This window comes from Pholcus phalangioides, unplaced genomic scaffold (assembly GCF_987345545.1).
Source record: "Pholcus phalangioides strain wild (caught in Gottingen) unplaced genomic scaffold, Ppha-v1.0 ptg000001l_1, whole genome shotgun sequence".
Taxonomy (NCBI): domain Eukaryota; kingdom Metazoa; phylum Arthropoda; class Arachnida; order Araneae; family Pholcidae; genus Pholcus; species Pholcus phalangioides.
Window position 1 is genome coordinate 18,974,692 of NW_028301594.1, and position 15,686 is coordinate 18,990,377.

Consider the following 15,686-nt stretch of genomic DNA (forward strand, 5'->3'; position numbering starts at 1 on the left):
GGGTGATTTCTGAACCCATTTTGAGCATTTTTAAATTGAAATCCTCCCTTTATAACGGACGGTTGATTAGATAGAGGTTGAATTGTAGGATTTACAAGACACCTGTATAGTATGATATCTATTTTCGATGTCAATTTGCCTAAGGAAAGACTTGAAGCACTTGAACAACCATGTTTCCCCTTAAACATGAATAGTTCCTGCTTCTTTTTTGAAATACAGTGTGGCATCGCTACTACAATACTCGATATAACGATAAATCCCTTTACAATGATCTTTTTTTCAAATCTTATTTAAGTCTAATGTTAAACTCCTCTCCATGCAACGATATACTTTATAACGATGTCCTTATATAATAAATTTCTCTGTAACGATATTTTTTGAGAAGATTTCGAAACAGCTACAACGATATTTTTTATGTTTAACTCAAAAACACTTTCAACATATTTTAAAATTCCTCACCAGTTTTTGTTCTTTCGAGGAGGTTTAGTAACATTGGTGTTTTGCGCTATTTTCTCTCCGAAAATGAAGTTGCCGTGAAGCTGTTGTGTGTGTATTACACAAAAATGTGCAGTCAACCCTCTTTCAGTGTGAAATAACTCTTTAAATGAATTTTATTGATCAACTGATTAATAACAATTTTTTGTTGCTAATAAATTTTTTTAATGCATTTTATGGTGGCACTAACGACGACAATAATTGTCTCTTCTAAATAATTTAGAAGAGATGCCGATAACAGCTTATAATTGAAGGTGACTGATGATCACGATATAACGAATAACGATAACCCCTCTGCAACGACTTTTTTTCCATGAACGTAGAGTACCGTTATGTTAAGGTTTCAGTGTAGTTATAAATACCTCCTACACCGGACATTCCCCGTTATCGGACAACTTTCGTGTTAATGGACATTTTACCTGAATCTTGAAGAATAGACCTTGACTGTAACTTCATTATCCATCAATGGACAATCCCTGTTAGTGGATCAAATTTTTGTCCCATGGGTGCCCGCTACTGAGAGATAATGATGAGTGAAAAAAAATCCCCTACAATCAATCACCATCGCCTAACGGTATCTAATGAAAAAATAATAATGCTGAAATCGGAAATTAACATAATCGAGAAACATTCCTCATCTGAACAAAATCATAACAGCGTCGTAAACATCAGAGGTATGTTGCTTTGACAACGTCAACTCGATGACAACTGTATAGCTTTTGACTTTATGTTGGACTAGCTTGAACGCAGTTAATTCAAACCGCTACCCGTAAGCCTGTATTTAATTAAGGGAAAAAATGTCCAGCACTGTCTTATGCGCCTTCAACGGAAATGAATTGAAATCTAGAACTACGTTATTACTGGCTGTTCATCTGGTGAGAGTCTCATGATTTATTTCCATATCTTTTCCTTTTTTTCCGCCTACGGAAGTTGTATTTGTAATTATAACTATCTCCTGAACACTGTACAGTTGAATCTCGCTAACATGAAATCGTATGCAAACTTTGGTACGTGTATATGTATATACATATAAATTGAATTTCGTGTCATTCATTAAAATGCTAAAATTTCTCATGTTTGACGGACTAAACACGTTTCGCGTGAATTTATATTTAGTGTGAATAAGAATGGACTGTAGTCAAATCTACTCTTTTTGAAATTTCACTCTTTCTCTCTACTACTGAAGATGTGATCCATGAGAGCAGGTATATACAAAACATCTGGTTCGAAATTCCGCCTCCTTCAAAGTTCAAATTCCACTTGAAAAAAGCAATTCCGTCTTAACGCGTAGGTACATTCTGGTCCTGCTCGTGGTCCACGTGTTCAGAAGGGCCTCATGATAATGATGAGATCCCCTGTTACAATTTTTGCGAGTAAGTATGTTAATTATTGAACTTCTAGCCAGGTAAAGGGGACCCAAAAATCACTTTGCCTGAACCACATTATGCCTATTACCTATAATGCTATTAAGACGGTTCTAGACAAATGCTACTTAGCCCGGAGCTATCTTCGGGATTTTTATTATCTTAATGTTAAAAAATCCTTCTATTTCTGTTTATTATCATTGTACAGCAAAATAAAAATGTCAATTCCGTATGCCAAGGATTTTCAAAATTTTTTTGTTGAAACGGATTTCTTGAGCTTCTAAAGTCTGTTCCGATTTCCCTCAGATTCCAAATTCTGTAAGTGCCTACGCATGCTCCATGTTCTATTAATATAGTGCTTAAAAACTTATCGCAGAATCGTTCACGAATTCGGAAGTCCTTGCTCCTATCTCTTGAAGCTTTGGCTTCAGGAGATAGCGAAGAATTTTCATCGATATGACACACGTTTGAAGAAACACAATGATATGTTTATGTATTTACTCATCTATTCTTTCTGTAGGTGCTCGAAATCGGATTGACTGGAATATTTTCATACATTTACGATAGTTGCGGTATCTTTGGTATATACCTGCCTTTGTTCCTGATATCCACTGGGTACATGATAATGTCGTTTGTGCTGTTTCTATCGGCTGTGTTCGTGAAGAGCCGAACGATTCCTGCTACTCGTACGACATTTGTAAGACGATTTTCTTTCCCGAATTTATTGATGAATTTACTTTTTATAAGATTCTCAAATCCACGAGTACACAAAATTTTTGGCTTGTTATGAGGCATCCTTCTCCCAGAAATACTTTTGCGAGCCTCATAAAACTAGAAATACTCCTTTATGGGCCGAAAGTGGATGAAGAACATTAATTAAATCAAAATACAAAAATTATTGAAAAAACCCAAAACATTTATTTTGTTTGGTGCGGTGGTCTATTCTATTAATTAATATCCGTAGGTTTCCTGGCTCGTGTAAATGCAGTATCACATTTAACTTCGTATTATATGTATAACGTAATTTACGCCTTTCAGACTCCGAGCATTCATTTTTTGGAGTTTTTAAGATGTTTTTTTTTTCATTTTTGATACTTAAAAAAAGAACCCATTAAAAACATAGATGTCAGTAAATCTTCATTTTTTTGTCATAAAGTAATTCACTTCATTAAGTTTTTTTAGCCAAGATGGTACAGGGTATATTTGTCTTTACATATAATACTTCCCAGAATTTTATTGCTAAATTTTACGCAATAAATCAGACTATTTTTGGAAACACTTTCTCCTGGGAGTAATCTTAAAAATCCCCTGAAAGTTCAACTTCAAGTGCTGCCCTCTGATGAAAGCCGCCAAAGTTCATATTCACCATATATCTAATTCGAAACCTACACAATCCTTCAAGTCAGGGCATAACTTCATGTCAAAAGAAAAAATTCTAAAACAAGAAAAGCAACCCACATATTTGTGGCACTAGAGTCTGAAAGGGTTATCTGATTGCTTTTTAATTATTCGTGGATTTCTCGAATGGGTAAGATTGGTCCCATAGATCTAAGTTTGGGAACCCCTGCTAATACTGAATCACCTTTTCATGCATTTTAATATAGTGCCTTAGTTCACAAGGCCTATAGAGAAGTCATACGAATAACTTTTTGATTAGTATAACCGTCTAATTAAATAATATTTATTTCTACAGCGTTTCTTCTTAAATAATTTTAAGTCTTCTTTTCAGTGTATAAGTACAGAACAGGCAGACCTTCAACGTGATACTTACATAACATGAAAATTCAAGCATTCACCATCTTATCCGAGGATGAAGTCACTCTCCGCTATCCATACAAAGGTTTTTAACAGCTGGCTGATGCAAAGATATACTTTGGAAAGAGAGAAAATTCAACTGCTCCTGCGGGGAATCGAACCCACGTCCTTTCACTTTCCGGATGAAGGCCCTAGACCACTGGACTACAAGGGCAACGTATAAGTCGCCACCTGGTGGCATCGTCAGCAATTGTGAGCTTTAGCCTGAATTGTGTCCGACCGTCCATGTACGGTCCCGTTCAGTGCACGAGTTCCAAGGAAAGATTGAGATATTTGTTGCCCATGTAGTCTAGTGCGTTCACCCGGAAAGTGAAAGGATGTGGGTTCGATTCCCCGCAGTGGCAGTTGAACTCTCTTTCTCTCTTTCCAAAATATTTCTTCGCATCAGCCAGCTGTTAAAAACCTTTGTATTTACCATCTTCACTTCCAAATATGGAATACCGATGGCCGTACCAGCAGAACACGAAACAAGCACAATTACGACAACATAAATATGTAAAGGCCATACATAAACTCAGAACACATATTTTGGCATGTACCAATTCATTAGAAATTCCGCGAGGGAATGTGTACGAGGTGCATGTATCGTAAAGTAGTAGTAGTATGTAAGTACTGTAGCGCATTGTAAAGTAGCGGCACCGTAAAATTATTGAAGAAGCAGGAATTAGCCTATATGTCAAAATACTATGGATAATCAAGTGGAGTGGAGAAAAATAAATTAGTCCACACTACGTTAGTCATTAGTCCTAAATGAAGTAAAAAAAGGAGTTTTTACATTTCTCTCTTCCTTATTTATATGTTGTCTCGGGAGAACACTGCGAGATAAACACGTCTATAATTAAAATTGGCATGTTCTGAGCTGTTTACAGGCTTTACTGAGGACGTCGAAAGTTTTTTAGACGTGCGGGTGTTCGGCTTGAGTATTTTGATCTCGAAATTAATCCTGTGGTTGCTCGAACTCCCGGTTCTGCCACTACCGTCCTTAAAAACGCGTCAGGAGCTTTGGGCCAGGAAGAGAGAGATTTTGAGAGCAAAAACGCACAATTTATTGCATTCACCACAATAGAATGTTTTCCATTCAAATTGCTGTACACAAATGCCAATTTTTATTAAATATACATGATTAAACTGCTAAATCTTCATGGAAATACACATAAATATCTCCAGCAGAATTATTTCCATTTCAATTCCTTCACCAAAGAGAGTATGGTGTTGGATTTACGAGAACGTGATTTGTTGGTGAAACTTTTTCACGAACACGGGAATTCACACCAAAAGCTTTGAAGAGATTTTCGGTGACGGGCTTTTGAAAATTTTACCCATTGCTTCATGAAGACATTCCAAAAGTTTCACAATTTTCTGATAGGTTGATAAGGCTGCAGACAGCTTAGAGCACGACAATTTTTAATTAAAGACACTCGGCATGTATATATATATATATATATTCTCAGATGACTTAATTTTTATCTTATAATAAATGGGAGAGATTTCTGAATTTTTTCTACTTATTTACGGTATATGCGTGTATTTTTTTCACCCTCAAAACATTTCTCTAGATTTTGGTGCATAACTGGTTGGCATTGCTGTTGTTTTTGAGTGCGGCCGTAGCTAGTCTAATAGGTGCACAATCGAATGGAGGAGCAGTTACATACAATTTTTTCCCGATTTGTCTACATTTGGTGATGGCCGTTGGAGTAAGTTGTAATACTGTATAAAAACACACACACACATACACATATTTTTAATTTATCAAATACAGTTAAGAAATGTAAAAAAATTACTTTAAATGGTGAATCAACAAAACTGAATACAGTTGAACTTCCCGATAACAGACACCCTTGTGATTGAAAATTTTGCCAACTAACCAGGAGTGTCCGTTAATGGATAGTAAAATACATTGAAGCCCGGCGACATCATTGAAAAAAAATGTCCATTGATCGGGAGGTGTCCGCTAAAGGAGAGCGTCAGTTATGGAGGTTTCACCGTACATGTAATATTGTTACACAAATAGAACCTCTCGACAACGGACACCCTTAAGACCGAAACTTTTGTCCGCTAACGGGTACTGTTCGTTAATAAGTCGGGAAATACATTGAAGCCGTTGATGTAATTAAAAAAAAGTGTCTATTAACGGGAGGTGTCCACTAATGGAAAATGTCCGTTATGTGAGGTTTTTCGCTGTATATTGCAAGATGATCACTTTTCTTTAGATAATGCTATTTTGTCTCTTGTATTTTTAATTTGTCTACATCAGTGATTCCAAAACTTTTTATATACCACCCTCTTCTTCAAGAAATTTTTTTCCTTTTCGAAGTGCACTTTTTGATGGTTTCTGAATCTTTGGGATGAGCTGTGTCGGATTATTCGTCAGGGTTTACGCCAATCACTTGCTAGACGGTGCCAGGCTTGTATCGATGTTGGTGGTTGCACATTTGAGCACTTACTGTAATTATTAATGTAAATAAAAAGATTTTTTCATTTCCTCAGTACTTCACGTTTCTTCGCCAACACTTTTAATTTCCGACCCCACATTGCTATACAAAAAAATGCTTCTTTATGTGTATTTTACCTTTCCCATGAGTTCAGGGACATCCTGTATAAGACATGAACTCAGGAAATATCTGTAAGTAAAATAAATAAATAAACAGTTTGCCGTGATGAACTCTATATAGACTTAAAATGTGCAAATGATTTTACATACACAAACTATACGCGTAACCATATCTTTTTATTTCTATTTCAGGGCTTGGGCCTGTTAAACGGAGTTTTATACGGTATAGGTATTTATTCCGGAGTATACCTATCTGCAAGCTGAAGATTTTCATGAACTTTTTTTTGTCTCTTCAAATTTGCTGAAAGCACATTCCGTATATCTTTTTTCCGAGATATAAAATGATAACTTTAGGTTTGGGACAGACGCAAATTATCTAAATATGATATTATGTGAATGGCACAATATGCATGTTTTAGAAGTTTAATGAGAACATAATTTTATTGACGAAGTGCTGAAGTCATAATTTTGTAGTCTAGAATTCATACGAAGACTAAAAATGCTACCGATGAATATTCGATATTTTTCTTTGGTATTGTAGCATGTTTTGAAATTTTGGTACAGAGCTAAATGAATTATTTTCATGTTTTACAGACGAATATTACGATTATTAACCGTTTAATCCACAAATATCGTGATTTAATTATCAGGCAGTATTTCAAAATATTTGGGTAAAAAACATTTTCGAGCTTAAATCTTGTGCATCTCATGTTTCATCTACCAAGAGAGATAAAAATTAAGATACGCATGTGCAAAATCTAACCCCTATACATAGGCATTTACTTCATCCCTTGAATTTTCATTTCATGCATGAACATTCAATGTACGATCTGAAAAGTGATGAATGATTTGGTCCTTTATTGAGAATTCACAGCAATGTATGCCAGGTTATGAGATGATTGGTACTCGGAAGATAAAATACTGAGCTGTGGTGAGCTTTCTTAGAACCCGATTATCACGTTTTTTAATGATGAATCACAAATGCGTTTGTCTCTACTGACGATCAACGCGCTTGACAGTGCTGTGAGATACACCAATAAGTTCATTATGACTTTTTGATCACCCAAATTACTTCGTTTTGCCAGTCACTTATGTTATTATTGTGACTCATCCTGTACAAAAACATTTTATATTTCAACATATTTTTAAAAAAACTTAAGTAAAAAAAAGAGCCACCGAGAACTATACGATAACAAAAAAATATTTGTTCTGTAACGTAGCATTCGAGAAGAAAATGGAGCTGAGCTACATTTTTGAAGAAAGACTATTTAAAAAATAATATTTAATACAATGATGAAATTGGAAAAAAACTCCACATGTTGTGAAATAAATATACTTTGGTACAATATCGTGTCTACTGTGGCTGCAGTCGAATTTAATGCCACGAGAAACGAAAAAAATCAAGCATTTCCTTCTGCAAAACGAACAAGGTATTGTGAAACAACCTATTCTCATTTAGCCGGGTACAAATCACTATTTTCAATAAATTTATGTTCGTTAAATACAATTCATGCACATATATCAGCAACTACTTATCTTTCTATCATGTGATGGTTGAAATTTCTATTTATCTGCCTTGAATTTCAAGTTAGTACAGAAAAGTTTCTGAATTTGTCACCAGGTGGCGCTCTAATCTTTATTATTATACTGTGCGTACCCATATTACTATACCGCCATGCAAATCCCATGCCTGTATGTGCCATACTTCAAGAGTTATTTAAGTTTATTTGGAATTCCCTCCGTGCTCTACATTTTTCTGAAATATTCATTCTTTCTGCTCCCAGGCATCCCGAAATGATTCAGAGAGGTAAAAAATGATTGTAAGAACTGCATATGTCATAATATAGGGGGATTTTAAAGTGCCTATAACTCGTGAACGAATGAAGATAGAGCAGTGAAATAAAGATCCATCTATACTGAATCACACATGCACTGAAAGATGATGGTATCAAAACCACCCTTCTGGTGGAAAATTCTCTCTCTCCCTTGAACTTTTTTGTTATCTTGACAAGTATATAAGCAAACCTTAAACAAAATTTGCAGCTCAGATTTATGAAGGTTTGTTGAGTTAAATAATGAAATATGAGGTGTGATCGAAATATATACAAGGCGTCCCATAAATCCGTAAATAGGCTAAAAATTCATAATCATTTTTAATTTATTGATTTACTTGAACGTCGTTTGAGAAATAATTGTGCTCATGAAAGGGGATTTGTTTTTGTACGGGAGAAAAAAAAGAGTTCAAATTTTTGTCGATAGAGGTGGCTGCACGAAAGTAAATCAGAGAATTCCTGACCGGAAGCTTTCTCTCATCTCTTCTGTGTCCAAAATATTCGTAAAGCTTCAACCAGTGATTTGTGGCTGAGGTAAAACAACTTCATCAATAGTTCTTTATCTACCATGTCAACATCACAATGGAAACATTATGTAAACGCCGAAAACTGAAAAAATTCAGAAATGAGCTGTTAATCATGTATCCTGCATTTTATAAAACTCTGATTTGCATATTTAACATGATTTGCTTTCGTGCAGTGCCCTCTGTAGATGAATATATTCAAACTATTCTTCTTCATCAGAAAGAAGTTCAAGTAAACCAATTCCTTCAATTCTTATGAATTCTCAAACTACACTGTATTTACGTATTTATGTGACACTTTTTCACAATTTTTGGATTGTAAAAAATTTTAATTTTAATGTGTTCTAGCATAATCACTTTTTCCTATTTTTTTAAATGCAGACACATACTTTTTCTTTTCACAAAGTCCTCTGATGTTTCTTATCTATTTTTTTATATTCCTTGTTTCAAGGAAACTTTCTGCGAACATTAATTTCTATTACTAAGCAACGGTTTGCTGTTTTTTTCAATGTTGTAGGTACAGATCAGGCAGTTAAATCTGTTGTTCCCTAAAGCTCCAAGAGTGCCCAAAGCTTGTGCCAGATTTCCTACTCGCGAGCACTTAATCAACGTCCCAATTAAACATCCTGCAGAAATTGCATTCAAGGATTACAATTGCAGTCGATCATGGTTATAACGTTTCCACTTACAACGTTTTCCCATAGGACGACTTATTTTCGTGGATCCAAAACTGATTCTCATTGAGATTTCCCGTTTAAAGCGTTTTCTTGCTTATAACGTTTTTTTTTCATGAGGGTATTTTGAAAAACGTTATAAGCAGGATCCACTGTATCTTAGTTTCATCCATGTTTGTCAAACATGTTGAAATGTTGCTCTGCTTTTAATGATGAATATAGGCAGCGCTCGTGACTCGAAAAAGAGTGAAGACCTCCTATCGGCTGTTTTTTGAGGTTTTTCCCCCTGTCATAAATCGTTTTCCATTTCGGTTTTTATGAATTCTTAAAGTTTCTACGGGCTTTTTGCCCACCTTGTATTACAGTGCATTATATTGTGTTAAGTATTCTATTACAAATATTTGCTTTGTGCACTTTTATCATACCCTGTTTTTTCATTATGACCATGTTAACGACATTATTAGCTTATATATATAGAGCAGGAGTACCTAATATGGTCGCAAAGCTATTATTAATTTGGAGGCCCCTTGATACCGTTGAATTCAAAATTTTTGTAATCAGATGTATCTAGAAAGGATTTTAAATTAAAAATGGACCTATGGGTCGCGAACTTGATAGTGCTGCTAATTTTAGGTCGCGGCCAAAAATGGTTAAAAACCCATGATCTAGAAGAAATAAGGTAATAAAGACAGATAGATGATTTTTTTTTCAACTTAACTCTCTGTAATTTATTCTTCCTTATGTCTAAAAAATATCTAGAACAAAATCCGTGAAAAGTAAAAACTACTGTACAGTTAACGACGCTCCAAGCGGGATATGATCAATATTTTTTTCCAGACCTTGTTTCACGACCTGAACTGTCAACATGGCGTGTTGCTTTACTCGGTGTCCCGTCCGCCGCTGCTGCAACGTTTGGTTATGGTACTGGCGTTGGATTAGACTCTTCGATCAGTGGACGAACGATGTCGGTCGTTTCTGGGGGATGCTCATCGATAAGACCCGAGGAATTCCTATTCAAGGGAGACTGTTGTTCATTCCTTTCGAGAGTCAGCCCTGGGTGAACTATGTCATTCGTCGATATCGTCGAAACCGTAACCTTTTTCCTGATAGCAGATTCGGGGTTGATCGTCGATAAAGTACGGGAGCTGCCCGATGATGAAGAGGTAACGTTGTTCCCCGATGTAGATATGGAGCTGCCCGACGATGGAGTGGCGACGTTGTTTCCCGATGTAGATATGGAGCTGCCCAACGATGGAGTGGCGACGTTATTCCCCGATGTAGACACGGAGCTGAATGAAAATGACTGAATGTCGTTGTTCCCCGATGTAGACATGGAACTAGCCGTGGATGGCGGAATGACGTGGTTCTGCGAAGTAGGTATGGAGTTGATCGTCGATGAAGAAAACGTGTATCCAGAATAGAGGCGGAAATCCCTGCAATAAATACGTTAATGCATAGTTTTTATAAGGTAACAAAAAAGTTTTTGCAAGTGTTTTCTCGCTGCTCATCTAACTTATTTTCCTTCTGTTTTATTATCGTGTTTAGTTGCAATAAATATTTGTTATTTTCTTCATAATGTTTGCTCGTTAAAATACAGTATACTTGAGGATGAGATCTAAAAAAGTTTCTTATAAGGTAAACGAAAAAGTTTTTCATACGGTAAACAAACAAATTTTTTATAAGGTAAACAATAACAGCACACAGTATTGTAAAATTTACGCACCGTTTAGTCCGAGGTAAGCCCAATCAGCATCCAGTGCCTATTGCTAACGTGCCTGCAATGCCCTGGAAATTAAAACTATTGGTCTTGTCGCAAAGAATAGGAAAGTGATTTCTGTAGGTTTTCCTCATTTGCAAAGTATTTCTCCACCAAGCGAGCTTTCCAGGGAATGAAAGTGAAAATCTGTTAACGAAAAGTTCTTGCGGTGCCTGGAAGGGTACATAAATGATGACACAGTGTACTCCAGCCAAATAACTGCTTGGTATTCCTGGAACCCTGACAGAGACGCAACTTGGGGTCGGGGGCAGGCGGGTCTGGTGCCCTCTTCGCCGGAACAGAGGGGATGCACAAGTTTTTCCTCTCAACCGCTCCTTCAACATTACAAGAGGATGCCAAAATATGTGCTTTCCCCGACTGGAGCAACCTCGAGACACCCAGGCCCTGTCCCTGTTGACCAAGTATCTAGTTGCGATACTGCAACCCCCCCCCCTGGAAAAACGTATGAATTTTTGGATGATTTCCGATTTTTATCGCCAGGGTGACTGTAGCTGCGCGAGCAGCTGGAGGCACATTTGCAAAAAAAATGCTGGATGCCGATGGAGATTACTTTGAGGACTAACGATATGTGAGTTTGTTCAAAACATTTTTATTTCTGACAAGCAAAATATCCTAGAACATTTTTGTGTAATAGCAGCAAAATAATTTTAACTCACTGCTAAAAATCGGTTATTATAATATCAGTTATAATAATATCTTCTAAAATGAAAAAAAGTGGTGAATATTGTTGTGATGCGACGATTATAATGATTGATACCCAGAAGTTTGGGTACAAAAAATGGTTTAAAAGAAGCAATAAAAAACGACCTTTATAACTAATGGATTAAAAGAAAAAATAACTGGAGAAACGCGAGACACCCGCGAGAAAAAATAACTGAAAGCCTAGATATTAGGTGTCTGAAAACTGGTTAAAAATTGGTTGCACTTACTCCGTCTAGTTTCAATTACAGATTATAATAACCATTATTTTCAAAACGAATAGCAGAGCTCCTCTATCACATGACCCTCCTGGCATCTCTGGTTAGTTCAATCGAATACTAAATATACATAAAATAACTTGCCATGGTTATTTGCAATGCATTTGTGGAGTACAAAACAATTTGGTCCTCAGGGCTAGAACCCTTTCAACTCCTGCACGGCTTGGCTGAGCCAAAACGTCAACTGATGATCTCTTGGGTCAGCGATCGGCCATCTATACATATACAATGCTGTCCATTTCATGAGCAAGATATGTTATAAGGAGAAACAAACTTCTAAATTTTTCTCAGCTTCTCTCATACAAAGCTGTTCAGAAAAAATTAAGTTAACGCAGGGCAACACTAAGTTTTCCATCTCTCAGGCGCTTGCCTAATTCACGTTCAAGTCTTTTGAAGTTCTCCATGTTCAAAATACCCAAGTTCCAAAGAATATATGTATATATATATATATATATATATATATATATATGGCCTTTGAAATTCACAAACAAACTTAAAACAATGTTAAAATAGTCATTTATGACAGGAAAAGATTCAAAAAAGGCGTTTTTACAACAACAAAAAAAGTTCGAAAATAGGCATTTATGGCATTTTGTTTGAACTTCCCGTGCTCTAATAATGATCATTCAATAAAAATGACTTCCAAATATCATTTGAAATTTTTAATGATACATCATTATATCGAAGTAGGTTTCAAGCACAACACTATTATTTGATCATGCACGAGTAGCTGGAAAGGTCTATCTAAGCATTGAAATTTCTCATTTCTCTGCAACGTTCCCGATTCTATTTTATAACGATAAACTTAAACCTAAGTAGTATTTTTCCTTTCGTCTAAGAGCAATGAAGTAACACGCTTTTTGTAATAACCATTATAAATTGTACAAAATACAACAAAACCCCTTTTTCCCGGTCACCCCTCTATTACGGCTAAATCAGTGCCGTCTTAAGGCATGGGCCCCACCCTGGCACTACCCGGGGCCTCAAGAGAAAAGGGGGAACTTCACACAAATGAGATCTGGTTGAAATTTTCGAAAATTCGCCTAATAGGGCCTCAGAAAAATATATTTTCCCCGGGGGCCTATGATGCACTTAAGACGGCCCTGGGGGCTAAATAATAAATACGCTTCATCCGAATTTCTTCAATAAGACCCCTTTTTTACAATTTTTTTGGCTTAAAAGTGTCCGCAAAAGAGGGATTTTACTGTATTTTTTATAATGTCAGTATGATTGGTAATTTGGGTATTGTGTGTATGAGAACATGTAAAGCAACAAATTAATTTACGCATCACGTTTAGATATGCATATAAAAATTGTGATATATGAAGCATTTGCAGTGTTCCAATTACCATCGTAAAGAGGTTAGATAGCGATTGATTTCAAATACAGTATTGAAACAGAAGTCTCAAATAAATCAACTTATTACCTAATTTCTGGTACTGGTGGAAGAGAACCTTGCTCGACGACGAAAGGAGAGCTATTTCGTGGAAGATACGCGTTCGCCGGCATGACACGTCGAGATGCCTGTTCTGCAGTGGACTCATTATCCTGCTCCTCGTTGTTTTTCTTTTTCTTGCAAACAGCGTAAACAAATAGGCATTCCATGCATAAAACCACCACGGGGTAGTAACGACCCACGACCTTGTAAGTGAGGTAAAGAAGGGTTCGCCACAAAAGCAACGATGCCATTAGAACCAGAACCAGCTGCGTACAAAAATAAGGATTAGTTGCTATCGCGCACTACTTTACTTATACTGAATATATTTCTAGGGTTTTTTTTTTTTTTTGCAATACCGGAAACTTTATACGTTTCATTTCGATTTCGTACTTACACCGCACATTTTATAAATATGAAAAAAAAGGAAAAAACTGGATCCAGAAAATATCGTAATTCCCAATACTTACTATAGTTACTCGAGCCATGAGAGAGGAGAAATCTGCAGTTCCAGCCAAGTGGCTCAGTAACCTGACAGTGTATACTAAGAACACGATCGTCACTATCAAGTACATCAAAATGTTGCAGTACTTGTTGCCGACGCCACTGAAATGGCTCAAGTTGATGATATTCCATTTGTACGGCAGCGGCGCAACCAAAAGACATTCCAAGGCATTTCCACAAGAACGTCGATTCAGCCAGGTAATCATTTCCTTTCCTAAACGTCAACGCTTTATGGAATTTAGGAATTTCCTTCACACGTGGCTATAATCGAAAGGGGAAAAACTAAAAAACGCAAAATGCGTGAGATAAACGTGGAAAATGCAACAAAGGAGGCATCCATTTCCATCATTGTTGATACTCTGATAAGTACATATTTATTTAAAGTTTTGTTCCCCGTTCATAACATTTTACAATAATTGCCACATAGCGAAAGCTTCCCAACTGTTGGATACAGGTCACAGTTGTGATGCGGCTACCTAAAAGGATCCGTATAGTTCTGGACTTCGCAGCTCTCCAAGTACTTTATATTTTTGAGTTCTCATCCTATAAATCTTTTGCCATGAGATAAATTAGTACATTTTTTAAAATTAGGTCTACATATTCGATGCAGTTTACATCGGAATGAATAGTGTGTTACGCAGGGCCGCAACTAAATACTTGGTCTGCTCGGAACAGTACACATTCTGGCGTCCACTTGTAATGTGGAAGGAGGGGTTAAAGAGAGAGTGAAATTCGCGCCCCCTCGGGTCCAGCCCCCGGGGCACCAGACTCACCTGCCCCCCCCCCTAGTTGCGGCACCCCTGGTGTTATGAATTAGGATCCTTAACTTTCATCGATGTGGACGTATTAACTCTCTGTGGCCTTATGCCACTTGACAGGAAGATGTGAAAATAAAACTAACTTCGCCGAGACGAAAGCAAGAGAGTTTGAATAAGGTTTCCCGCCCTGAAAGGTTCTGTTTTTGAGGGAATTTTCTGCACAAAAGTCTCAGTATAGAATGCATTAACCCTTTAATGATCAGGGGCGAGGTATCTCATTCAAATGCAAATGGAAGAAATATATCATCATCGCGAAGTTTTACTGTGACCCTATGAAGGAAAGTTGTTTTTGCCTCTATCTTTCTATACTAGTGTTTTATGGTCCCCAACATATAATTTATCTTTACCAATTGTAGCCTTTTTGTTTGTATTTGTAAACTTCTCAACGAGGTGGCTAAAAAAAAAAAGATGCCCATATTTTTTAATATGAATGTCAAATAAATGTATAACGAAATGCAACAACAACAAGCCAATATAAAAGCATATTCACAAAAGAAAAAACTAATAATCAATATGACATGAATGTCGCTCTCCACTTGTTAATACAAGATATACGGAAGACTGGATGTTGTGAAGATATTTATTATTTCAGATGTTTATTTTTTAAGGAAGGAAAAAACTCATCTCTGCCTCCACCGGGAGTCGAACCCGGGTCCCTCGATTGCCGGACGAGATGCACGGTTCCGTTCGGCATATATACGCTCTAGCGAAGGAAAATCTCTATCTCCTCTGTAGCTTAGTGGTCAGAGCACTCGTCCGGCAATCGAGGGACCCGGGTTCGACTCCCGGTGGAGGCAGAGATGAGTTTTTTCCTTCCTTAAAAAATAAACATCTGAAATAATAAATATCTTCACAACATCCAGTCTTCCGTATATCTTGTAATAATCAATAATATGTAATATACCGCCCTTAAAAGAGAT

General features: G+C 36.6%; 1 protein-coding gene across 1 annotated transcript; it reads right to left on the bottom strand.

Annotated features, from left to right (window-relative positions):
- Positions 1-9,965: 9,965 nt before the first annotated feature.
- On the bottom strand, positions 9,966-13,707 carry LOC149090020 (uncharacterized). Its single transcript, XM_089235531.1, has 2 exons — positions 13,436-13,707; positions 9,966-10,688 (listed from the first exon to the last, which is right to left on the bottom strand). Exons 1-2 carry the CDS (start codon positions 13,696-13,698, stop codon positions 10,172-10,174), a joined length of 780 nt encoding a protein of 259 aa, XP_089091657.1. The 5' UTR covers positions 13,699-13,707; the 3' UTR covers positions 9,966-10,171.
- Between the last annotated feature and the right edge of the window lie 1,979 nt (positions 13,708-15,686).

Excerpts from the sequence above, each read along its gene's own strand:
- LOC149090020 (XM_089235531.1), bottom strand. The coding sequence starts at position 13,698 with ATGGCATCGTTGCTTTTGTGGCGAACCCTTCTTTACCTCACTTACAAG. Across the intron at positions 10,689-13,435 it reads CCACCAGTACCAGAAATTAG|GGATTTCCGCCTCTATTCTG; the intron begins GTAATAAGTTGA and ends TATTTATTGCAG.